Consider the following 27783-nt stretch of genomic DNA (forward strand, 5'->3'; position numbering starts at 1 on the left):
CTCATAGTAGTGTTCTAAAAACCTATCAACCAAACAACAACAATTACTTTCATACCCATTCCTATGGGCAAAACCCACCAACCAATGAAGCTTGAATGAAGCTTTTACCGGTTTAAAGGACTTGAATGAAGCTTGTTTTTTACTTAGGAGACTCAATTGCACTTAGGGGGCCAATTTGACACTTTTTCCTCTACATTTATAATTAGCATTGCACTATAATGTATTTTATTCACTTTTATCAATCAAAATTTGATCTTTGAACCTTTCATTGTGTACTTTGTTAGTCTTACCAAAATATCAAATACAGTCATCCCCTCCAACACAATCAACTATTAAATTGATGCCGAGATTCTTTATCTTAGGATCTATTATATTGTTCCTAGAGTATACTTATACTCCAGCCATTTTCTATGATGAGTCTTCTAGGCCAAGATCTATTAACAACAATGATAACCACCAATTTACTTGTTTCAACAGTGCCCATCATTTTGGACTATATATCCACATCCATTGGATTAGTCCAAGAAGTGAAACGCATATGATGATGGGGGAGCAGCTCTACAACAAATGGCTCCAGTTAGGGATGTAGGTAATGCTAGACGAGTTTGTGGACTAAATAAAAAATAAAATAAAAACTTTGATTTTATTTGTGGTTATATTTGAATTTGTCAATGGGCATAGTTCTCACTTAATTATGGACCTATATATATATAAGTGCTTTAGTAGTGTCCATTGACTCACTAGAAATAACATAACTCTGCCTTTGGGCTGAGCCAGATTTCGGTAAGCACGGAGATTTGGCGCAAGCTTGGAGGGAAAGCGAATGGGATAGTCGAGAAACACCAAAAATTTGGCGCAAGCTCGGAGGGGAATTGAAGCAAATGGGGGAAATGGGATAGTCTAGAAACACCAAATCCTTCAGAGTAGATCGGAGTACGGGGGGATATCGGGGAGGATATCGGAGTAGGAATCGGGAAGGGGCAGTCCGAGATGAGAAAGTGGCATTTTAGCAGGGGCAACTCCGCAAGGGTGACAGAGAAAGACAGAAAGAGAAAATTAGTGAAAATGGAAATGACCTAAATACCCTTAAAAAACTTTAAGTTTCAACAGAATCAATCTAATAGCTCCATTCGAAGATAGGGCGATTTACGTACTAGTTTAAACAATTGAAGAGTAATTTAATAATAAGGGAATTGAGGTGTCATATTTATAACTAACCTATAATTGAGGGACATAAATTACAATTTTCTTAATAAATTCCTTACCCTTTTTATATTTTATATGTAAACTTTATAAAAATTTATTGCATTTGTAATACATCACGTTTTAGATGAGTTTTAACATTCTAATATAGTTAAAATTGGTTTGTTCTGTCATAGTTTACCTGGATTTCTAATTCAGTCTACTTTTGGTAAATATGTAATTTAGTTGTTTTTTTTCTCCATCGATTCGAAGTATCAGCGATGGACAGCGGTGGGAAACCACATGACCGTTATAGGAGGGGCTATATGTGCACCATTTTGATAATTGAGAGGTAACATTTACACCATTCATAATTCAGGGGTGACATTGATAATTGACATATTATAAAGAGGCATTTTTTATAATTTTCCCTTGAACTATTTTTCAAAAAAAAAACTAATTGAATTATCCATGCTGACTTCTTCGATCTACTTTATGGGCTTGGACGTTGAGGGGCCCTGCTCAGTGCTGACTACGCATTTGACCACAGGCACAAGAATCTTTACTACTCACTCCGCAATTGTGGTGGACTGGGCAGCGCCCCGGCTGCCCACCGCCCATTGGCCCACCACTATATCCGGCGGCTTTGCTAGCTGCTCTGCTTTAATTTGTCTTCATCTTATTACCGCAAACTGTTCGTTCTTTCACGTCTCTGCACTCTACATTTCATTGTGTACTTTAATAAATCCTTGCGATTGGATTGGATTGGCTAACATTAATGGGGCGGGGCCATCAATTTTGACTTTATTTTATGAAGAAAATTTGGTATATTTATTAAAATTTGTATCATTTGATGCTGTTAAAGCAGGTGTTATAATTTTTTCATAGTTGATATTTTGTAATTTGTAAATAATCCACTCTATTATGCTGAAACTATTCAAATAAAATTACATCAACTAGTAAACAATTTGATAGCTTCATGCAAAAATGAGAAAAAGGAAGGGGAGGATGAGAGTTTTAATTAAATAATGATAGTCTTCTTTTTTTTTTTTTGGTGAGTCAGCCCTGTATAAGGTGGGTATTATTTAACCTTCTAATATGGTTCTTCCAATATCGGCTAAAAGGAACTCCAACAACTCGTCCGGGGGTCTTCTAAAATCGTAGTACCACCACCCTTAGTCTGTCCATTAACAAGGAAATCAGCACATTTGTTGCCTTCCTTAAGAACATGCTTAAATATCATGTCTTCAAATCCCGAAGCAAAGAATTTACAATCAGAGATGAATATAATGACAAAATCACTAATGCCATAATTCTTACTCATCAGCTTAACCACAACTTCTGAATCAAGCTCAACCATGCACCACCCTACGAAAACCCTTCTTCTTACCAAATGGAAGTTATATGTGAAACCAATGTTAACCACAAACCCCATGATCTAGGCCCCTCTAGAATCCCGAAATAAGCCACCTGCACTAGCTAGCTTTGTCCAGAATTTAATATTGATAGTAATTATTTGCTTTTGTAAGAAATATGAAAAGCTTCTAACTTATTTCTTAAACTATATGTTTTATAGTATACAAAAATAAATAATTATAGGAACTTATTTTAATTGCGTATTAATTTATTAAATAAAATTAATTTACATTAGCTAATTGTAGGAAGATGTTCGGTAATTAGTTGTTAACTCACATAATTTTTATTGCTTGAGTTAAAATAAAAAAGGTCCATTTTAGTGAACAATAATGAATTGTTACAATCCTTAAAAAAAAATGAATTGTTACAATGAAAATAAGAAATAATTTTAAGCCAATAACTTTATAGTCTATAAGCAAAATGAATACCTGTAACTTTATTAAATATCAACTTTAGATTAAGAATGACAATAGAGCAAAAGAATATCTATTCCACTACAATAATTACACTCACATGAAAAATAAAGACATCTCCATATAGAACCCCGTTGGAATTTTGTGGGTGCAAAGAATCTCCAAATTTTTTCTCTACTTTTATAATTTTTTTAAAATTATATATATAATTTTACAAATTTAATTTTAATTTAACTTTATAATCCAGACGTACAATAAATATATCAAACATACTTTATTAATACATTATTATTATATTTTAAAAATAAAAACATACATTTATAAACATTAGATTCATTTTATAAAAATATTATTTAGATTATAGTTAATATTATATATAGAATGTAATATATAATATTACATATATATAGGTGCAAAAATACCTGTCCTCGCACCCAATTCACCCCCATACCTATGTGAGTACAAAAGAATTTTTTGAATACTCACTTTTATTACCATAATTCATTTGTCATTAAAGTGAGAATATGAGTAGTTATGTGATAATTGAGATATGGATTATAGATGTACCACAACCACAAATCCACAATAAGTAGAGCTCAGCAAAACGATGTCATACAGGGCGACATGCCGCTATTAATTAATCCAATAATCCCTATAAATTATAATGGGGTCACCAGGTGGAATTAAGCATAAAAAGCAGGGGTATTATAGGAAGGTAAATAATTTAGGCGGGAAGGAGAGCCGTTGCTCACCGAAGACCAAAATCTGGCGCCAAAACCACAATTTCCACCCAATTTCGGCTGCCCGAAACTGCCCGTTAGCATTACGGGCAGGGGCAGCCATATTTTTCTCCCCTGAGGAATCTTTGTCAAATATAATCTATACCCACCCCATAGCCTAAACTCTCTCATTCATATTTTTGGTTTGCCATTCCTCTCTCTCTCTCTCTCTCTTGTTTTGCCGCCATCCCCCATCCCTTTCCCTCATTCAAAGCCTTCTTTTCTTGCATTTCCGGCCTTTTAGTTTATTCCCCCAAAATCAATTTTTTTTCTTGATTCCTTCAACCAAACATACACCATCTTGCATCAAAAGATCAGACCAGAAAACCCTTTAATTGCCACCAAGTTTGTTCTTCTTTTTCTCTTGGTATATTCAAGGGGGGTTAGTTTAGAAATGGGGGTTTCGAAGAAGCATCAAGTGGAGGGAGGCAAGGAGTCGGAGGGCAAGAAATGGGTTATCGCCGGAATCGCTATCCGGGCTCCTCTGAAACCCATATCAACAAAGCCGCCGCCGCCCATAGTAGAGGAGAGTGAAGAGTCGTCGGAGAATGAATGCTCGACGACTCCGACGGCCAGGGGTTCACGGATACCGGAGAAGCTTCCTTGCCCGCCGGCTCCCAGAAAACGCCGGCCGGCGAACTCAACCTGTCATTACAACGGCGCCCGGGACTTCTTTATTCCGCCTGACCTCGAATCGGTATTCATACGCCATGTGGAGAGAGCAAATTAAATCTATTAAGCCTCAAGAAGATGAAGAAGAAGAAGAAGAAGAAGAAGAAGAAGAAGAAGAAGAAGTAGGTAGTTTAGAGTTTAGAGGTTGAGAATTAAGATGATGGTAATCTTGTAATATACAAATACTGTATTCTATGAAATATTTAGTTTAGGCACTACTGCTAGTGTAGCTTATAAGCTGTTTTCCCTTAATTAACAAAAAAAAAAAAAAAGTTTTTCCCAATTTCTGCAGTTTGCTGTTGCCTCTTTTCCGTTGGAGTTTTTGTTCTGTTTTCTTGGATTTGAAAAAAAAAAAAAAAAAAAAAAGAGGCTGTGGTTTAAGTGTAACTCCAAATCCTTTTTGTGTGTATTTTTGTTGTGTTTTCGATATATTTAGATTTATTTGATAAACATTTATGAATAAGCTAAGTTTGAAATTATGAGAGCATGGTTAATCTCAAAATTAATTTTGGTTGTCATTTCCAATAATTAAGGGTTGAAATTGTTGGACCTTTTGTCTTCATCCTCACCAACTCAACTCCCCATATTTCCATTGAATATCACATTCCCATCCATTCTTCACCTAAATACGAATGCGCACGTGTAATACCATTACCATTTACCAGCACTGGATTGCAAAACCACTACTTGGGCTTAGTTTATTGGTTCAGTAGATAGTATTTAGGAGAAGAGATCAAGGTTTGAATTTCGACATCGACAGTGGTAGTGTAGATATTATATTGAAACTGAACAGAATCTTTGTGCACACATGCATTTGGCCCTATTTACTGAGTTATTGCGTTACCGTGATTTACATCCTCCTAAATGCTTTGTAGAACCGGAATGTGGGTAGGATTCAACCTTCTAGGAGAAGGATTTCCAAATGCTCTGTGTAGTCGAAGTGTGTGGGGGTGATTGGGGAGGATTCAATCTTCTAGGAGAAGGATTGCAAAACCACAACACTTGCTTATGTTGTAATAATTGGATTACAAATTTATATTATTTTTTATGAACTTCAAGCAATATGTGAACTACAGCATCTAAATTTAATTCATAACTTTTAATATAAAATTGACTTTGATACCAAATTAAAATATATATTTAATTTAAGTAAAAGACTGAACTAATAATTATATTGCACATTTATATTTATATACTCCGTATTATATATGCTCAAAAGGATACAGAAGGATGCCTCTCAAATTGATTGACTCGATGTGGGTGACCGACCATATATATCACTCCCAAGACTTAAACCTTTTCTTGCCCACCAAGTACCAACTACATACTCTTATTTCAAAATTATTATTTATTCTTTCTAAAAGCCCTCTTTTATATGCCTCACCACTTTGAATATCTTAACAAATTTAAATGAGTTTCACATTTTAACTAAGTTATTAAGTTATTGAGATTTACTTCATCTTAAATATTTTATCGGATTAAAATGTAAGGGATTATTAGAGTTAGGGTTTCAACCTTTTGAAATGAAGATATATTTCTTGTTAAGGAGTATTTATTAGGTAGTATTAATTTCACACGGCCCCACCCCCAGCATTGGTAAACCCACCCCCTACCTCGTAATGCTTCCAATGGTAATTAAAGGACAAAGAGATGTGCATAATGGAGTTTGGTACTATATGAGAATCCTATGTGGGGTTTAAGAATTGTTTGGTTCTCTGCTCACATTTAAATTTTACATTTATTTCAAAAAAATTTTACATTTGCTTAGGTACACACAACTTGATTACAGACAATCATTATACCACTGCGACTACATTATTGCCGGTTTCTTATATAAAATTCTAAGATAATGCACTTTAAAGATAAAGACTTTATGGCATGTTAATCAATGTCAAAACCCACTAATCCATTGTTTAATTCAATTACACATTATACTTTTTTTTTTTGTTGTGTAAAATAAAACTGAATGGAGATAGGTCCTCGATAAAATAGTTAGCTTATTAATTAATTTTAGCTTGTTTGACCATTATTTACTTGTTTGATTAGGTTAAAAATCAATATGAGTGTTTGATTAATTAATTTTTTGTAACAGTTTATTGCTCTAAAATATTAAAATTGAAAAAGCTACTCAAAGTAACTTTTTCGATTGGCTTTTTGAGAAAGTCATTTTGTATGTCTATCAGCTAATAGCTAATTTACCAAACACGTACTGCAATTAGCTAATGCTATCAACTAGTCAAACTCACTATCTCAATTAGCTAACATCTATTTACTAAACACCACATAATCTTTTTCTTTTTATTTTTTTAAACTAGTATTTGCGCCTGTGCGATGCACGGAATGGATTTGTTGTAAATATTTAGATCGATATATAATTATTTAAATTAGAACATCAAATATTATATAATGCAATTGAAGGTATTGTTTGGATCATTTATGTGTTTTTATGTTATTAATTGCTCAAATTAATAGCTAATATGTAGATGTACGCATGCGGTGCTGTAACTTTGGAGATTTTATTTATCATTATTCAGTACTTTTATAAATTAGTCAAATGTGATCGTTCTCTAGCAACCCAGTTATAAAAATGAATTGATATCCTAATTTATTTGTATGGAAAAAATATTTTTTGTCTAGATATATAACAATTTTGTCATTTTAAAAAAACATAATATCACAGATTGTATTTACATACTATTGAAACCTCCCTGTAGACAACAGTGGTAGTAACAACACAATCTTGTCTATCTTCGTCTAGAGCTAACACCTTTAGTCCAAAAGGATGGGTGACTCAGGTGAAAATATATAATGGTATAATTTTAGTCAATTAGTGATCCTTTTATATTTTCAGTCAATTAGTAATATCATATTCATTTTCAGCCAATTTTTAATTTTCGTTCCATTTTTTAATTAAAATGCAATGATCTGTTAATTTATTTTTGGGAGAAGTGTCAAATAGGCTCATGTACTATTGTCAAGTGCTCAATTTCCACCATGAACTAAATTAAACGCTAATTAACCACACTTACCTACTAAATTTATTCAATTAGCTTTTTTTTGCAGGTAATTGACTTGTTTTTGCAGGTTACCAATTAGTTATTAAAAAAATAATTTCAAAATAATATAAAAATTATTAAAAAAATAATTTTTTTTTAAAAAATACAGCCACCGGCTGTCCTCGCCGGACAACCACAGCTGTCTTTGAAATGGCAGCCACCGGCTGTCCGGCGAGGACAGCCGGTGGCTGTATTTTATTTTATTTTATTTTATTTTATTTATTTATTTTAATAATTAAATAGGTAACCTGTTATTAACCTATAAAAAAAGCTAATTGAACAAATTTAACTCGTAGATAGACTTATTCGACACTTAATTTAGTTCGTGGTGGAAATTGAGCACTTCGCAGTAGTAGATGGGCTTATTTGACACTTATGCCTTTATTTTTCATTTCAATTATGGATCATTTTTTATTTGTACTCAATTATTAATATTCATTTCCTTTTATAATTTCAGTCAATTAGTAATATCAGATTTATTTTCAGGTAATTATTTTTTTTATTTTCAGTCAATTAGTCAATTAGAATATCATATGCAGTGATATTTAGAATATCATCTATTTACTAAACACCTCATAATCTTTTTCTTTTTATTTTTTTTTAAAATTGAGGCAGTAAGAAATTAAAATGTTATTTTTAAAGGCGATTCCTTATTTTCTTTATTCTTTAACACAAAGAAAGGCACCTTGGGATCAGCATTGTTTAACGAAGCATGCAGTGCAATTAAGGATAATTAACTAATAGTTGTGGTCTAATTTACTGTGTAAGAAAATGGTTGATCATTGGATTCTTTAAAGATGAGTAACAAAGTTGTTTTTTTTTTTTCAAAAAAAAAAAAAAAAAAAAAAAAAAACCTAGGTCGTGGACCCATGGTTGCCTTCTGGGGAGCAATGACCAAATGCTACATACCAAACGAAGATATTTGGTTTTGTAATTTTGCAATTCGATGTTGTATATATGTTACTCTCGTCCTGCTCCTTTCACCCTCACGTATGATGACAAAGTCAAGTCATGATCTTGATTATCGCCATTTCGCATGTTAATTTTAAGAACTGGATCTCCCATCCACAATTTTTTTTTTTTTTTAATTCATATACCATACTAATGGTTGAACAACTTTTTAAACATACTATCAGAAATTTAAATAATATTTTCAATATTGTATAGTTATAAATATTATTTTAAAATTGGTAAGATTTTATTATTCATTTGTGGTGAGTAAACAACTATGTTATATTGGTTGGGTTAGTTTATCCATTTATATCGTTAGAGGAAGTCTACTAATTATACATAGTAAAATCAGTAGAGGTGCGTTATGCCAATAGAGGCATAAGACCACTAGTCTTGGAAAGAATAAAAGAAAAAAAAAAAAAAAAAAGGGTTCAATTTGGGGTAACCTTAACTAAGTTGGTAATGCTATTGGTTCGATAACTACAGTATTACAAGTTTGATTCTCAGTGAGAGCAGCCTATTGATCTTCTTGGTTTGAATGGACCAGCTATAGGTAACCTAGACTGATTTATCTCTTTGTGGCCTTTGTCGGCTAAGATCGCAAGGTGGGGTTTACCTATTGCATACTGTTATGGAATGTACAAGTAATATGGAACCTATATATATTAGGCAGCTTGGAGATTTATAGGGATTTGATTTGTCCATTTGTGATCCTTTCATACAATATATATTTTCTCATTCCTAGATTCTTCATTTTTACTTCTGCCTAACTAGCGGCCAGGTGGTTGTTATTCTCACCCGTCAGGTATTTGAATCTTTCAAATTCAGCATTGTATAAGAGCCTTTATGATAATTTTTTTTCGCTCTGTTGTTGTCACCGCCCACCTAGGGAAGAACACCAGTGTTTTCTGGGTCGCTTGAGTCCGTTTGCCTTGGTTATGGACTTAGTTTGGACCATTGTGTCTTCTGTGACTTCTGCTCTAAGATCAATTTGTCTCGTACATATTTAGGCTTAGCTTGAATTATGTATGCATGTGTACTTTGTGTTATGTTTGTTCAGTCCACTTTGTGTTTACCCGTGTTTACTCATGGTATTGGTGGCGTCCAAGTTTCCGGTTCAGGGGAGGTTCTAATCCAAAGTTGTGCAAAAACTTTTTTACTTTAAAATTTTGCATCAATATCTAATGTTTGTTTCAGAATTTATTTTGGCGATATTGTAAACTTTTGTTTGTTATACAAAATAATAAATAGATGCTCTAAATTGATGATGCACGACAAACTCGATAGTGCCAATGAGGATGCGCATAAAAAACTTGTGCAATGGCGGACCACTGCTACATCAAAGTATACTCTTTGCATCTTCCTAAAGCATATATTTGTCACGGTCTTATACTTATACATAATCTTAATATTTTTCCTTTTAATTTTGAAATAGGACATACAAAGATATATAATATGTTCAAGTAACAATTAGCTTTTCTTTATAAAAGTACATTCACTTAGAATTCCTTGTACATGAATTCGCTAAGAACTCTCTTTTCTCGATCTCTTGTCCTACTCTCAACTCACAAAAAAATCTTTCCATCAACTTTTTCTTAAATTTTTTGGTATTTCCTTTTAAAAAAAGTCTAGTTCACATATCTTAAATTAATCGTATCGTATAGTTTATTTTTAAGGAATTTTAATTTTTAATTTTTGTGAAAATTCCCAACAAATTAAAAAATGTATTGCTTTATGATTTAATAATTATAATACATGTATTAACATTAGTGATAATAACTTACTGTTGTTGTTGTTGTTGTTGTTGTTGTTGTTGTTGTTGTTGTTGTTGTTGTTATTATTATTATTATTATTATTATTATTGGATAGAGAGTTTTTCCACAATATGTCCCAAATAAAGGAGGATCAGAGATCCTTTGTTGGCCAATTGTTGTATGTAGGGTGAGTAAGGATCCGTCAAATCCGTTCTCATTCCATCAGCATCCCAAAAAAGTTTTTTGTTTTTTGTTTTTTGTTTTGTTTTTTGTTTTTTTTTTTGTTTTGTTTTTTGTTTTTTTGTTTTTTTTTTTTGTTTTTTTTTTTTTTTTTTCCGGAGGTAAAAACTTCAGTAGTGTGTTTCAACAAATGGGATAGGGTTTCTTTATGGTTTTTATTCCTACAAATGAAAATTTGTTGTGACGTCTGATAAAACTTATTAAAAGTTTATCAACTGCCGCAGGTACCTGTCAGGTGCACTTGTTGTGCTCAGCTGGTGCATGCAGTGCTGAGCGCGTAAATTTTTTTTGTGAGGTCTATTAAAACTGAATAAGCTTAATTTTAAGAATATAAGACCTTTTTTTTTGGCTTATCCTAATGGCCATCAATAAAGACATTTTAAGTACATTTATAGCTACCCACAATGGCGGAGCCAACCACTAAATTAGTGGTGTCAATACTATATTAATGTTATATTTTTTGTACTCATAATAATTCTCTTAAGAAGAAATCTAATATTTGATAAAATGCTTTGTAAAATATCATAACTTCAAAATAAAAAGTGATGCATGTCCAACTAATTATACGATTTATGATACTTTACAAATAAAAAATTTGTGACCACAATTCACATTCTCAATCCCCTTCTAGATAAATTGATGAAACATTCAATTCACTTGTGATTCACATATTCCAAAAAATTGATTCAAGATTTTAAATTTCTCTAAAATTTGATCTGTACGTAACTTTGAAGCTTGTAATCCTAATCAGATTCATGAAACCCATTTTTTTTTTCCTTCACTTAGCTTCATACAAAATTGCAAATGAAAATCAGAAAGAAGAATATTATAAAACATTTAAAATTAGTAGTTTGCTAAAGTTAAGTGCTTTTAGGCAATTAGGTTTCTATAAATTTGCAGATATTAGTAAAAAGAAAAAAAAAAAAAAGATTACTTGGAGTGAAAAGTTTAATTGGTAATTTTTACTTTTTTTTTTCCATTGCAATCGTGCACAAGGGAGAAACAATTATGTAAAAGGTATAATTTCTTTCTCTAATTAGATATTATATTGAGTTTTATTATTATATTTAGAAAATTATAAAATTTTAATTATATATTGATCCCATTATATTAATTTCAGTAGTGTAAATTTTAAAATTTTTCAATATATATGTATATACACCTAATAATACCTAACAAGTAAAAAAAAAAAAAAAAAAAAAGTGGTTTCAATTGAAACAACTTTTGTATACATAGCTTTGCCGCGGGATGCCCATTTGCTAAAAATGAAGCCAAATTTGGGTGGTTTTATTGTTATGTGCTTTAGCACGGGTGGTGTTTAAGAAGTTTTGTATGTTTCGAGTTTGGTTAGGTTATTGTTACTTCTTGTGGTCCAATTTAGTAACATTGTTAGTTTATCAGCCAATTTTAGTTTATTTGACCATTATTAGTTGTTTGACTTGGTTAAACAGTCAGTATAAGTGTTTGATTTATTTGCTTTTTGTAATAATTTATTACTTCAAAATACTTAAATTAAAAAAACTGTTCAAAACAACTTTTCCGATCAATTTTTTAAGAGATTCATTTTGCATGTAATCAACTATCAGCTAACATCTAATTACCAAACATCTTTCTACAATCAGCTAATGCTATCAACTAGTCAAACCCACTAACTCAATAAAGTAAAAGTTATTTACCAAACACCCATGATAATTTGGAATAAGTTGAGATTTGAAATTAAAAATAATAATCTAATCATACGAAAATAGTCTTATTAACAAAAATCATGTGATTTTTGTAGGGGTAAAATTCATTTTTTTTTTTTCTTTATTCAGTGAGAGTTTTTTAAACATTGCGATAAATATAGTAAAAATAGTAATTTTATACGAAAAAAAGATAGTACTTTTGTTTGATTTATTTTAGTATCGGCAACGGCAAAGGTTGATCAGTGTTCTTTAATTATCCTTATTGAGCATAGAATATATATGAATATAATTGTGCAATCCAACTATCAATTTAGATTTTCAGTTGCTTAGAGCATATGTTTCAATTTAATATTAAAGTCATGCCAAATATCATGGTCCACGTGTTGCTTGAAATCCATACAAAATAATCGGTTTTCAACTTAGGCTTTTAATTACTTGGAGCACATGCTTCAATTATCCTATTCAAGTATTAAATTTGTTATTGAAATAAAAGAGTGAAAGCATTAATGAATAATATTAATGAGGCAGTTTAAGATAAAATTAGGTGTTGAGCTAGTGCACAGAAAAGGGGAATCCTATGCGATGCGATGCATGGAAAAGCGTGTGACCGGCAAAAAAAAAAAAAACAAAACGAAAATGAAAGGATTGGATTAATACTACATGCCCTGCCTGCCTGCCTCTCAAAGAATCCTATGGAACTACAAAAATATTCTCCTTAGCTTATTGCTCCGTTTTTTTTTTTTTAAAAAAAAATAATATATATATATATATATATATATATATATATATATATATATATATATATATATAGGGGTGTTTGGCAAGTAGCTGCTATCGAATTGGGTTAGTCGATTTAACTAACTGATAGTATTAGCTGATTGTAGGAATATGCTTTATAAATTAATTGTTAATTGATAGCTAATTACCTGTAAAATTAAGAGTATAATTTATTTTCTCTAAAAGCTGATTAAAAAAAAAAAACTATTTTGAGCATCTTTTTGAATTTTAGCGTTTTGGAACAATAAACTGTTACAAAAAGCTGATTAACCAAACATTCATATTGATTGTTTAATCAAGGCAAACAGTTAATAGTGATCAAACAATCTAAAATTGACTGATAAGCTAACTATGTTAGCAAACAAGATCATAGATTTGTTGGCTTATGCTAGAGTAATCATAACTTCTAGTTTCTTGTCCTAAAGGTCACTAGAACATGTAAAGTCTTATCACATGAACAACGCAGCTTTCAGTTAGTCATTCACGTTACTATGTGTATAAGAAGCTCAACTCACACTCGGCCTACTCCAACATGAGGAGCTCAACTCCTATTTGGAGATCGCAACTCCAATAATATTTACGATAGGGTTCGAACCTCTATCCTATTGCCTTTATCCATAACTTAAAGTTAAGTGATTAACCACAATGCTGGTCCAGGAGTCTCCTTAGCTTATTCGTTCATGCAACTACACTAAAGCCACCACCCCTCACTTTTTCTTTCGACTTATATGCTTAATTTTTTTTGTTATTTAGTTTGCTATAAATGATTTTGTAATATGCTTATTTTTCACGCCTCTTAAAATGTCGAATTTTGATGTAGTGTAATTCTGAACTAAACAATCATTAGGAGGTTTGTTTGAATTCCTTTTTAAAATTTTCTTCCTTTTACGCGGTTTCGGGTGGGTAGCCCGCAGCCATCTGGACGGAGAATCTTTGTCCTGCCCGATGATTTCATTTGGCGGGAAATATAAACCTCAAAATTGGCGCCAAAAAATATATCGCCCGCCAAAACCGATGCTAATTAGTTTTTTTTTTTTTTTTGCAAACGCTAATTAGTTAGTAATATAATACCGCTGCAGTCTATACTCTATATTGGCCCTTGGGCGCCGTGAATTTACGAAATAAAGGGGCACTTTTCCTGGTTTGTCCCGTGCGCTTCGCTTATTCTTTTAAATAGTGTCTATTAAATTAATAAGTTAAATTCATACATTTCCTTTGCCAACCTACTAGTAGAGTAATAGGCTTGGATTTTTTTTTTTTTTTACTTTTTATTTTAAAAAGAAGAGATTTTCATAAGTTTTCCGTGTATGTTTTTAAGGACGTCTCTAATAGGTTAAAAAGAGAGAAAAAAGAAGAGAAGAGTTAGAAGAAAGATTATAATTTATGAAAAGACAATTCTCTCGGGAGATTGTCGTGCCATGCGCATGATACATCATACATGGTAGGCATATGTTAATCGCATGCTTGCATGCAAGCCACGTGCTTGGCGCATGGAGGATTGGGATAGTTGTTCATTGTTAGTTTCTCGAGCCCACAACCTCCCACATAAGAGAGTACATTGGTGTCACTTGACCCAATGTCATTGGCATTTATTATTGTTATTAATTGTACTACTTTTTAAAGTACATGGGTTAAATTGAACAAAATAAATGTATACGGACTAAATTGAACAAAATACAATAGTACAAGGACCTCAGAGGTACTTTGTCCAATTAAACTCTATTTTTTTTTAATGTTACTGACTCTATTACAATGTAATATCTGTTCATAATTACTTTCTTAACATACTGAAGCATAAAAAGGCCAATAACACCTCCACTAAGACTCGAACTCACAACCTCCCATATGGGAGTCTAACTCAGGTGCCATTAAACTTGATTTTTTTTTTAATTTACTAATAAAAAAATTCCACTTTTAGTCAATTGACTATTGTGCATGTATCAATTTTGGTCCTTCACTATTATTATTTTCAAATTAGGTGCATGACTATGTAATTTGTATCATATTTAGTCCTTGACTATTAATATTTTCAAAATATGTGCATGACTATGTAATTTCTATCACATTTGGTCATGCCGTTCAATTTTTTAGCCAAGTTTTCGGCCAACTATTACTGGAATTTTATGAAAAAAAATGTTCTAATTAAAATAGTACTTTTGGCCAACTATTGTTGGAAGAATTATTTTTCTCGTTGAAATTCTAGCAGTAGTTGGTCTAAAAATTAGACGGTAGGACCATATTTGATACAAATTACAAAGTCATATACACTTAATTTGAAAATATTAATAGTCAAAGATCAAATGTGATACAAATTATATAATTTAAATATATTAATAGTTAAGGACAAAATTTGTTGCATGTACAACAACCAAGGGATCAAAATTGAATTTTTTTTTTACTAATATGTGGGCATGGGCATGACTTTGTATAAATGGTTAGAGTTTTTATTTTTCCATATCCTCGCGCGATATCCAAAATAAATAAATAGATAAATAACAGTCATGAGATAAAATTTTGAATTATATGCAATTCCAAAAAAAAAAAAGGGTACTCTTTTAATAAGTAACTTATTAATAAAAGCCGGTAACATTCTATTAGGCGATTTACATGTACATTTTTATATGTTTGAAGTAAGGACTAAGGGTGAACAAGAAAATCCAGGTGATTGAAAATTAATAACGGATAATCAAAATTTTTGAAAAAGTTCGTGTAAGTGTATAAATTAATACACATTAAAATCCTATTATAAGTTGGTTAAATTTATTTGACAAAAATAATTAAAATTTATTTTAGGTATGACAAATGGACCAACTCCTATCAAGTTTTTATTTTCTATAGTCAAAGTCAGAGAAAGGAATTCATAGTTTTCAAATTAAAGGGCTGATTTATTATTTATGGCTTAAATTATTTATGGATGGGATTTGTTCAAATCTTGGAAAGAAGAATTATAGGCGCATGGTTGGCTTCTGATTTAGAAAGTGGTTAAAGGAGAATGCTTATAAAAGGAAAGCTCATCCCCTCACTGATTGGCACGGCTCTCTATATTATTATTAAGAAGGAAAGAATCTACGTATCATCTATTTTGTAATTGCTTTGGGATCTCGCTGGAACAGTTAGACTGTATCTGGTTCAGCAACAGCTTCAGCTTCTAAAGTAGAAGATGTCATGCACGTCCCAATCCTGAGTTGGGTGTTGTGAAGGTTGTAGTTGGTTGTAGTGACTGATTGCGTTGTGTACAAACTCTTGTAACACCTTAGTGAACATCTAGCGGATTGGGCAGACGTGAATTGTCCCGCAGACGTAGAAGAAGTGCTCCAAACTGCGTGATCAATTCTTGTGTACTTGGTTTTATTTCTTTCCTTTATTTTGTTATTTATTTTCACTAAATGACTTAATTAATTGGTACGATAATTTCTAATCTAAAATCAAGGAGAACATTAAGAAATAACTTGCATTCAAGATACACGGTGTAATTTTAATTGGTATCAAAGCCCGGAGACTTAAATTATTAGTCTATCGATCTGGCTATCACGTGCTTCTTGAACTTAAGTTTTCAGCGGTTTTTAGTGCTTTTGTTTATTTTATTAATTTGTTCAATCTCACGGTGTGCTAAGTGTTTCAGGATGGATCGATTTAAGGCACTTTCTCAGTTAACAGGTGATAACTATGCCTATTGGAAAGCACGCACGCGAACTCACCTTAAAGCTCAAGGAGAACTCGTTTGGCGCTCTGTTCTAACGGGATGGACGCATCCTACTAAGGTCGGATCTAGTTCTGACGATCCACTAGTGACTAAACCTGAAACTGAATGGACTCAAACAGAAATAACTAATGCTGGATATAATGATAAAGCACTTGACACGATTTACTCATTGATATATGAAAGCCAATTTCCATTAGTTGCAGGTATTGATTAAGCAAAAGCTGCATGTGAGGCACTTGAATCAACCTACGAAGGTACAAGTTCAGTCAAGCATCGAAACTACAACTAGTACAATCTAATTTTGAGGAACTTCGAATGAATTAAGATGAAACCATCACGAGTTTCCATAGTCGTGTGCAAGAATTGGCAAATCGTGCAATTGTACTCGGAGAACCCTTCTCCCAATCAAAGCTGGTCAAGAAGATCCTAAGATCTCTACCGCCAAGATTCAGAATGAAGGTCACCGCTATTCAAGAATATGACGGTTGGGAAAATAAGACCACGACTCAATTAATGGGAAACCTTCGAACTTACAAAATGGAAATACTTACCGATCACACCAAAAACCAAAAAATCGTAGCCTATGCTGCTGAAGAACAAGGTGCTACATCTGATCAAGAGGAACCAGGTGATGATCCAATTGAGTTTTTAACTAAACAATTTTCTAAAATTTTGAAACAGGTTTCACAAAAGAGTTCTCGAAATAACAAGTTTCAAAAAGGATCAAGCTCGAATGCATAAAAAAATGGTTCCAAATCTGGCCCGTCAAATTATAAGTCTTCGTCCAACCCACTCCAAAGACAAATCCAGCAATAAAGGGATTAGGTGTTACGAATGTGAATGTTTTGGTCATGTCCAAGCTGAATGTGCCACTTATCTAAGGCGAAAGAAGTCTATGTCAGCTCTAACCTGTAGTGACGAAGAACCTGAATCAGAAGCAGCTAGATCTGATGCAGAAGAAATATCTAGTAATTTTGTTGCATTCACTGCCGGAACTGAAGTCCTTCTAGAATCTGAAGATGTCGCTGACTCAGAATGAGGCGAATACAATTCATCTGAAGATTTTGATTTACCTACTTTATCTTATGAAGTAAAATATAAAAAGTTGTACTCTAAATGGGAGGCTTTACTTAAAGTTAATCGTTCATTGTCTAGTGAAGTAGGAATATTAAATAATCCTAGAAAAGTGTACAAGAATCAGGTAGCTGATAGAGATTTAATCCTTAAAGCTGTTTTTGATCGAGAAGAAAAGCTGAAGCAGGAGGTAAAAACTCTGCAGCAGGAGCTGAACACTCTCAAAAAGCAAATTCAAATTATGGACACTACTTTGACTATTGACGAGATTCTCGATTCGGGAAGACAATCATCTACAAAGTTCGGCCTAGGCTTCATGGTGGCAACAACAAGGACAAGACCGTCTTCGTCAAAGCATCGGAACCAGATCTAGAAGATATTCCTGAGTCAAGTTCAGCGAGACAAAATCACGGTAAAATATGGGACAATAAACTTAGATATAATCGTTATAACCATATTTGTCATTATTGCAGGGTTCGTGGCCATACCAGACCTGAGTGCTTTTATTTTTATAAAGATCAAAGGCGTGAGAAGTTCACTCACAAACATATTGCATTGTTTATAAAACAAGTGTGAGTTAGGAAAACCGATTTCATCTCTCAGGAAAATTCTAAAACATCTCAAAATGGTAATTGACAACCTGTTGATTAAAGGTTGCAATTAAGAATAACAGGTAAAATTTTAATTTTATTTATTTTAATTGTTTTTATCTAGTAACGTTTGCTAATGTTTCAGGAACATGTTTATAATTTCTTGAATTATTCAAAGGCATTTTAATCCATCAGAAATTCAAATTCTATTTTTTCTTCTCCTTTTTTTTTTTCCTTAATAACTTTTTTCTTTCTCTCAGCTTGTCATTTTCGCTGCCTACTGTTATAAATTGCTTGGATTATTCTTGTGTTTTATTGGTTGCTTCTGTGTGTTTACTAAATGTTCTATCTACATTGTTTTGGGTGCTTTTAAACTAATAATCTTGTTTTTGCTTATGTTATCTTGTTGGTGTTTCCTGTGTTAAACTATGGTTGCTTGAATGATAAATTTGATGTAATTGATTAATATTTGTATTTTCTTGTGTTGCTATGTGTTTTATGTGAATGTACCTATTGATTTACCTACTCCAGGAATTGTTGTCTAAATTTGAAATTGCTATTTGTTATCTATTTTTCTTGTGTTATTTGTTTAGTCCGGTCATGACCATGTCCGTGTCTGTTATTATTTGTGTGTGTGTATTTTTTTGTGCTATTTGCTACGAATTTGTTTGTGAATGTGTTTACTAAGATATGCTCTATTTGCTTTATCTGCTCCAACTTGATTTTTGTGTCTATATGTGCTTATGTGTTATTTGCTTAATTGTTATCAAGTTCTGCATTTATCGTTTCAAATTTTCTTGTGCGGCTTTAGTCCAAGCGTGCACTCCGTGAGACTCAATCCACTAATATAGATGTTCACCTTTGTCAATTTACAAAAAGGGGGAGTATGGTTGGAATAAGGGGGAAAATTATGATCTTTGGTTGAAGTATGCCTTGTGTTGGTATGTTTGAAAATCTGGGTAATTTCTCCTGCTTTATTGACAACTCCTTTATTTGGATGATTAAGCTTTTATTTAGCTTGTCTATCTCATTCTGGTTTTCTGGGCTTCTCTTATTATTGAGCGACTTTCAAAATTGAAATTTTGTTGGAAGATATCTCTATACAGTTTACTTGTTGAGTATGAAGCCTTATGGATGGAGCATGGTCCTAAGTGTCTTGGTAATTGTCAATAAATTCAAATAAAATTGTCAAAGAGGGATATTGTAAGTGTATAAATTAATACACATTAAAACCCTATTATAAGTTGGCTAAATTTATTTAACAAAAATAATTAGAATTTATTTTAAGTATGACAAATGGACCAACTCCTATTAAGGTTTTATTTTTCTATAGTCAAAGTCAGAGAAAAGAAGGCAAATTATGCTGTGCATCCGTATGCACCATGCATGGTGCATACGGATGCAAAAACGACGTCATTTTAATAAAACGCGCGTTTCCCCTTTATAAAAAATCAGGTTCGATTCCCAGCAACAACATATGAACTAAAATTCCATAATCGATAAACTATAATTCCATAATCGATGAACTATAATTCCATAATCCATGAACTATAATTCTATAATCTAATCTATGAACTAAAAATTTCAGAATGAATGAACTAAAATTCCATAATCTATAAACTAAAATTTCAGAATCGATGAACTACAATTCCATAATCGATGAACTATAATTCCATAATCAATGAACTATAATTCCATAATCTATGAACTAAAATTCCAGAATGAATGAACAATATAATGTTGTTGCTGGGAATCGAACCTGAATTTTTTTTAAAGGGGAGACACGCGTTTTTTAATAAAATGATGCCGTTTTGACATACGGATGCACAGCATAACGATTGAGAAAAGAATTCATGGTTGTCAAATTAAAGGGCTGATTTATTATTTGTGGCTTAAATTATTTGTGGACGGGATTTATTCAAATCTTGGAAAGAAGAATTATAGGCGCATGATTGGCTTCTGATTTGGAAAGTGGTTAGGGCCGTTTCAAAAAAAATTGGGCCCTGTGCAATATCTTAATTTGAGGTCATTTTTTAAGTAATTTCTATATATAAATAATAGTTGTTCAAAACGTTGTAATAAAATATAAATATTGTATAAAAAGTACATCTACAATTTCATTTAAAAAGTGATGTGCGCCTTACATATTTAGACGCAAAATTATCTACTAAACTTTTGATATCAACTTCTTCCAAAAGCTCATTTTCAATGGAGATTAAAGCTGGCAAATTATTCTATGGACCCAGTCCACCTTGCAAGGTAGACCCGTGTCCAAAAATACACAATTTATATACTGAATATTCACAATTTACATATTCAATGTTCACAATTTTTATATACTAAATGTTCACAATTTACATATTGAATATTCACAATTTACATACTGAATGTTCACAATTTACATATTGAATGTTCACAATTTTACATACTGAATGTTCACAGTTTACATATTGAATGTTCACAATTTTATATACTAAATGTTCACAATTTACATATTGAGTGTTCACAATTCAAATTGTAAACATTCAGTATGTAAATTGTGAGCATTCAGTATATAAATTGTCTATTTTGACTCGGGTCCGTCCACCTTACAAAGTGGACCTGGGTCCATGGCATAATTGTCGCTTACAGCTAATCCACTGGGTTTTTAAAGCAATTGTCAATTGGCTCAATTTCACCCTACCATAAATCGGCTCAATCTCCATGCACTTAGCATGACATCCTGTATACTATATATATATATACATATAATTTTTTTGAAAAAATATGGGGCCCCTAAAAATTGGGGGCTCTGTGCGGTCGCCAGTGTTGCAAAAATCGCGCCTAGGCGGTCGGCCTCCTAGGCACTCACCTAGGCGTTCTAGGCGCCCGCCTAGGCGCTCCAAGCTCCTTAGGCGGTCCCAAGGCACCTTGAGGCCGCCTAGCGATTTTTTCAACATTGGCGGTCGCACATGTTAGACATGCTCAGAACCGGCCCTGAAAGTGGTTAAAGGAGAATGCTTATAAAAGGAAAGCTCACCCCCCCCCCCCCCCCCCCCCCTCTCACTGATTGGCACGACTCTCTATATTATTATTAAGAAGGAAAGAATCTGCATATCATCTGTTTTGTAATTGCTTTGGGATCTCACTGAAACAGCTAGACTGCATCTGGTTCAGTAACAACTTCAGCTTCTAAAGTAGAAAATGGCATGCACGTCCCAATCCTGAGTTAGGTGTTGTGAAGGTTGTAGTTGGCTGTAGTGGCTGATTGCCTTGTGTACAAACCCCCTGTAACACCTTGGTGAACATCTAGTAGATTGGGCAGACATGAGTTGTCCCGCAGACGTAGGAGAAGTGCTCCGAACTGCATGATCAATTCTTGTGTACTTGGTTTTATTTCTTTCCTTTATTTTGTTATTTATTTTCCCTAAATGGCTTAATTAATTGGCACGATAATTTATAATCTAAAACCAAGTAGAACATTAAGAAATAACTTGCATTCAAGATACACGGTGTAATTTCAATTCTGTTATCAATTTTCTAGTTCAACAGTTTTAGGGTGTGTTTGGTTGACAGGTATAGCTCTAAGGAATTGGTATCAAAGTGATGAGTATTGTTTGGTTGATAGATTTTTAGAAAACTACTATGGGTTTCAAATACCTCCTTAATCGAAAAATCCATACCCAAATAAAATAAGGGTATCATCACTTTCATTCCCTTATTCATTCTCATCCCATTTGATTAGTGCTTTTAGATTTTTGTTTTAATTTTTTTTTATTTATATTGGTATTTTGTATGTCTTTATATTATAATCAATTGTCTTGATTTTGTGTTTTTGTATTTTTAAAATCTTTATTCCCATTATTGGATCATACATAACCAAACAATATTATTGATAATCATTTTCATTTCACCCTACTACCAAACATGCAAAATACTTTCACTAAAATCTATTATCATTAACAAGTATTTGATATTCATTTTAATTTCGATTTTCATGTGTGAACACACCCTTAGTTATTTCAACTTTTTGCCGGTTATGAATTTTCTTGATGAGAATCGATGATCGATTAAACAAGTAAAAAAATAGTAACTTTGTAATATATTTGAACTTAATATTATTATTTTAAAGTGTGTATTGCTACTTTTGGACTTTGGTACAAATGAAATTGAGCATGTTTCTAGAATGAAATATTTTAAAAATAACAAAGCCCAATTACTACAAAGCCCATTTGGACAAAATTTGTAAGTCAATGAGTCCACTTATACATAACGGCAAATTTTATTGTGGATCATGGTCTATGTAGAGGCATGGATTATTTTAATTATACTTTAGTTTATTTGACAATATTTTTATGTTTTTTAGTCTCATTTTTTCTCCACACTAATTTTATTATAGTAATACTAAAATATCATGTAAATTTTATTATAATTTCATTTGATAATATACATTATTGCTTGAGTTTTACTTTTTTTTTTTGTTTAATTTTTCACACGCACTAGTTTAATTATAGTAATGTTGAAGTATTATTTTAATTACACTTTATATCATTGGACAATATATGTTATTATATGGCTTTGGATTTTAATTTAATTTTTCATGTACACTAGTTTCATTATAACAATACTAATATTATTTTCATTATTGTACAGTTTTATTTGACAATAATATGCCCTGTTTTTAAATTTCATTTTCTACACACACTAATTTCATTATAGTAACACTCAATGTTGCAAAAAACGTTAGGCGCCCCCTAGGCGGCAAGGGGACGCCTAGCGCCTAGGCGCGATTTTTGCAACACTGGTAACACTAAAATATCATTTTAATTCTACTACAGTTTCTTTCGACAATTATGGTCCACATAGCGATGTGTGGACCATGGTCCACTGTATAACAATTGTACCATAACCAGTTGTTTTTTAATTAATATTTAATTTACATTTTTCAAATTATTATTTTTCGGTACATTACATTTTTCAAATTATGCGAGCCATATCACTAGACGAGACCAATTTGAATTTTTTAGGCTCACTCAAATGGCGGGTTTGGATGGGTCGTCTCAATTGTTATATCATGGATCATGGTCAATCATATATTGTGATTTTAAATCTAAAATAATATTAATTAATATATAATTGTGGTTAACATGATATGTAACTTCAGTTGATAAATTATGTACATAACAATTAAGATATTATTACTTACCGTTAACATATTATGTATCTTCAATTAATAAATTTTGTATCTATTACAATGATACACAATAATATGTTAACTTTATAAATATAATATGGCTGCAAGATTTACTAGCAATAATATAAGCAGACCGACGAGAAAATAATCGTTGGCAACAAATTGGAAGCCAGTTGGCAATTCACTTTAATTATTATTGTTGCTACTCGATAATACAATTTTTTATCGAAACAATGGCCGTACAAGGACAACAAATCAAGAGAAAATTGTTTTAAAATTATTTTAGCATGTTCAATTTATGCTTACTTCTTTCAAAGGGAAAAGCTGGTATTAGACCAGCAATAGTGAGATTAAAACAATAGTGGTTAGAATAGTGTGTGCAATTATAAAAATGGGTGTTATTTGAAAAATAATAATGGTTAAATGAAAACAATGAATCACCATTGAATATTTACGTAAAAGTATAATACAAAAGAAAGAAAGAAAGAAAGAAAAAAACTGTTTTACAAATCTTGGTCCAGAATGCTTCAATATATATATATATATATATATATATATATATATATATATATATATATATATATATATATTTGGAAAAAGGGTTAAATAGGCCCTCAAACTATTGCTCAAAAGCCAATTAGCCCCTCCAACTTTTTAAAGAAGCAATTACACCCATGAACAATGTATTTTGACGCAATGAAGCCCAAATACATATAAATGACTTGCTATCATAGGTCATTGCAGATCCGGCCACTTTCCAGCATATTTTCAGGCAAAATAATGGCCGATTATTTTTTTGCCTGAAAATATGCTGGAAAGTGGCCGGATCTGCAATGACCTATGATAGCAGGTCATTTCCCTGTATTTGGACTTCATTGCATCAAAATGCATTGTTCATGGGTGTAATTGCTTCTTTACAAAGTTGGAGGGGCTAATTGACTTTTTAGCAATAGTTTGAGGGCCTATTTGACCCTTTTCCCTATATATTTTGAAGTTAGTTCATATAGCTTTCTGTGCGGTCGTACGACTTTACACCACTATGTATGTACAAATGCACCACTACATGTCCAGAAATACATCAAAGTGGTGCATTTTACAAACTGAGTGGTGCTGAGAAATGCATCACACCCTGGTGCATTTCTGAACACGTGATGGTAGTACATACATATCGAAGCAAAGCTGCATGGCTACATGGGAAGCAATAGCCGCACCATATTGCCCATATATACATACAAATATGAACAAGAAAAATAAAAATAAAAATCTAAAAGCACCATAGTTGGGAGGCAATAGTTGGGGAAGCGGCTAAGAAAGAATAAGGGAATGAAAGGGGATGATACCCTTATTTTAATTAAGGGAGTATTTGAAACTAATACTAGTGTTCTAAAAACCTATCAACCAAACAATACCAATAACTTTGATACTCATTCCTTAGAGCTAAACATGTCAACCAAACACACCCTAATCTACCAAACATCTTTCTATAACCAACTAATACTATCACATGGCCAAATCAACTAACACAATCAACAATCTGCTAACAACTAATTGACAAACACCTCTTTAGAAAACAATTAAAGGAGTGAGTTGTTTCAACTACTCTATCTCCCAATTAATCCCTTTCTGGGCGTTAATTTTAGGTTAAAAAAACATGAATAATTTTTTCTTCCTAAAAATCAAGGAGTTAAAATACCACGAGAGTGCATGAGATTCTAATTCAGTAAAAATGAGGGAATTGCAATTTCATATCCAAACAAACAAAATAATTTACTTATCTTTGAAATTAGATGGAAATGGAATTGCAATTTTCTTCCACCAAACTCTTCTCTAACATTAGGGGTGTGAAATTGTGAAATGTATATAAATGGAAGGTATATTAACTAATGAATTTGTAAAATGACGTTTGAGTATGTAGGAAAATGACATTTTTCAGTTTAAAACGAAAATTCTTTTTTGACTTGAAAAAAATTAATGGCTGTAAATTTAATGCATTTAATGGAGAAATGAGTGGACGTGCAAATTACAATTTTTTTTTTAAAAAATAAATAAATAAAAAGACTGAGTTGATTGGTGGTAGACTGGTAGCCTTGTAGGAATAATGGAATATTGTGAACCTTACATTTAGTACTCTATTTGTTTGCATTGTCTTAATTTTGGCATCTCCTAAAGTTGTGGTTTACGGACCCCTTTGTTTGAGAATTGAGAGCCGTCCGTTGATTTCCATTCTATAAATTTAAAATAGCGCCAATTCTAACATTATCCGCCGTAATAATTAAGATTTTTAAAATTTATTTTAGGATTATTGGCACCAAAAAAAAATAGTTAAAAAAATAGATTTTATACTCTGTAACAAATATATTCAGACATTTAAAACGTGGTGGAAAAACTCAAACATTTCTCTTTTGTAACAACTAGTATTTTCACCTGTGCGATGCACGGAATGAAATTATTGTAATATATTAAGAATATTTAAATCGATATATAATTATTTAAGAGTTAATTTCACCAGAGGTCGCTTATCTTTCCTGAAAATTCTAAATTTAACCCTAGACTATAGTTATTAATTATTACGATTTATTCTATGTTATAATTCTTAAGTTAATATTCTTACTTTTATTATTAACACTTAATTACTTTTAGATATTATTATTACCACTTATATTATTATTATTATTATTAGTTTCTTTTCAAGTTCTGTTAGTATATAATGGCCGTGAGGCACAATAATAATATAACCATAATTAAATATTCTTGTATTGTATTCCGTGAGTCACAATAATAATATAACAATAATTACATATTCTTCAATTCTATATTCTTCTAGGATTTCTATTACCATCATTAATTATTCCCTAATTTACCATAATTAAATAATTTGACCAATTATAAAGAAAGATTATTAAATAATGTACGAGACAATTTTTTAATAAAAAATTTTAAAAATTCATTAATAAAATATAATGTTCTCATAGTTTTTTCTTAGAAACTATTTAATAAAGTATTTTTTTTTTTAAAGAAAATGGTGGGCCAAACCGCCTACGGCAGTTTGCGGTTGATAGATCTCGAAAAAATACGCGATTTCAAAATAACATTTGTCCAAAACGAACAACCGAGTCAAAAGTTATGCCGTGCCGAAGTTTTATCACATTACGACTTAAAAAAAATAAAATAAATCGCCGGTTCACCCGGAGAGGTGCCCGCGGAAGAGGCCAATTCCGGCTTTCATCGCCGCGGGCAGCAACGCGATTTTTGCAACACTGATATATAGTATAGATATAGATTAGAATAGGAATAGTTTGCAGAATTATTGTACGAATGGGAAACTATAAATCAATATATTTTGTTAGGAAGATAGATTTTTTAGGAATTGGACGAGAAGTTAAAATTTCAGGATTTTGTTATTATATATGGTATAGATTGATTGATTGATTATATTACAATAGGAATTGTATTACACTATTTTATAATATTACAATAGAATTTTAACGCAAAATTATTGTACGAATGGGAAAGTAGAAATCAATATATTTTATTAGGAAAAGAGATTTTTTAAGAATTGGGCGGGAAGTTAAAATTTCAGGATTTTGTTATTATATATAGTATAGATAGTATAGATTGATTGATTGATTATATTACAATACGGATTGTATTACACTATTTTATAATATTAGAATATAATTTTAACGTAGAATTATTGTACGAATGGGAAAGTAGAAATCAAAATATTTTGTTAGGAAGAGAGATTTTTTAGGAATTGGGCGGGAAGTTAAAATTTCAGGATTTTGTTATAATATATAATATAGATATAGATATAGATAATATAGATATAGACATAGATAGTATAGATTGATTGAATGATTGATTATATTACAATAGAATTACAATAGGAATTGTATTACACTATTTTATAATATTAGAATAGAATTTTAACGCAGAATTGTTGTACGAATGAGAAAGTAGAAATCAATATATTTTATTAGAAAGAGAGATTTTTTAAGAATTGGGCGGGAAGTTAAAATTTCAGGATTTTGTTATTATATATAGTATATAGATTATACCAAATTATAGTACCCAACCTAAAAGTAATTTGTTTAAAAAAAAAAAAAACCTAAAAATAATTCATTTCTATTGATTTAAATATTAATGTGAAGCTATAATATTTCAACATACTTTTGTATATGTAAAATGTTTGTTTAAAAGTTTAATTTGAACTTTTAATTGTTTAAATAAATATATTATAATTTTTAAAAGGCTTATTCATGGAAAAAAACAATCAGTCCTTTACACTTTGTTACGATTATATTCAGACATTTAAATA

General features: G+C 31.5%; 1 protein-coding gene across 1 annotated transcript; it reads left to right on the forward strand.

The window, feature by feature from the left end:
• Positions 1-3892: 3892 nt before the first annotated feature.
• Positions 3893-4789, forward strand: LOC109158102. Its single transcript, XM_019305922.1, has one exon. It carries the CDS (start codon positions 4185-4187, stop codon positions 4518-4520), a length of 336 nt encoding a protein of 111 aa, XP_019161467.1. The 5' UTR covers positions 3893-4184; the 3' UTR covers positions 4521-4789.
• Positions 4790-27783: the final 22994 nt, after the last annotated feature.

Source organism: Ipomoea nil, unplaced genomic scaffold, assembly GCF_001879475.1.
Source record: "Ipomoea nil cultivar Tokyo-kokei standard unplaced genomic scaffold, Asagao_1.1 scaffold2805, whole genome shotgun sequence".
NCBI lineage: Eukaryota > Viridiplantae > Streptophyta > Magnoliopsida > Solanales > Convolvulaceae > Ipomoea > Ipomoea nil.

Excerpts from the sequence above, each read along its gene's own strand:
- LOC109158102 (XM_019305922.1), top strand. The coding sequence starts at position 4,185 with ATGGGGGTTTCGAAGAAGCATCAAGTGGAGGGAGGCAAGGAGTCGGAG.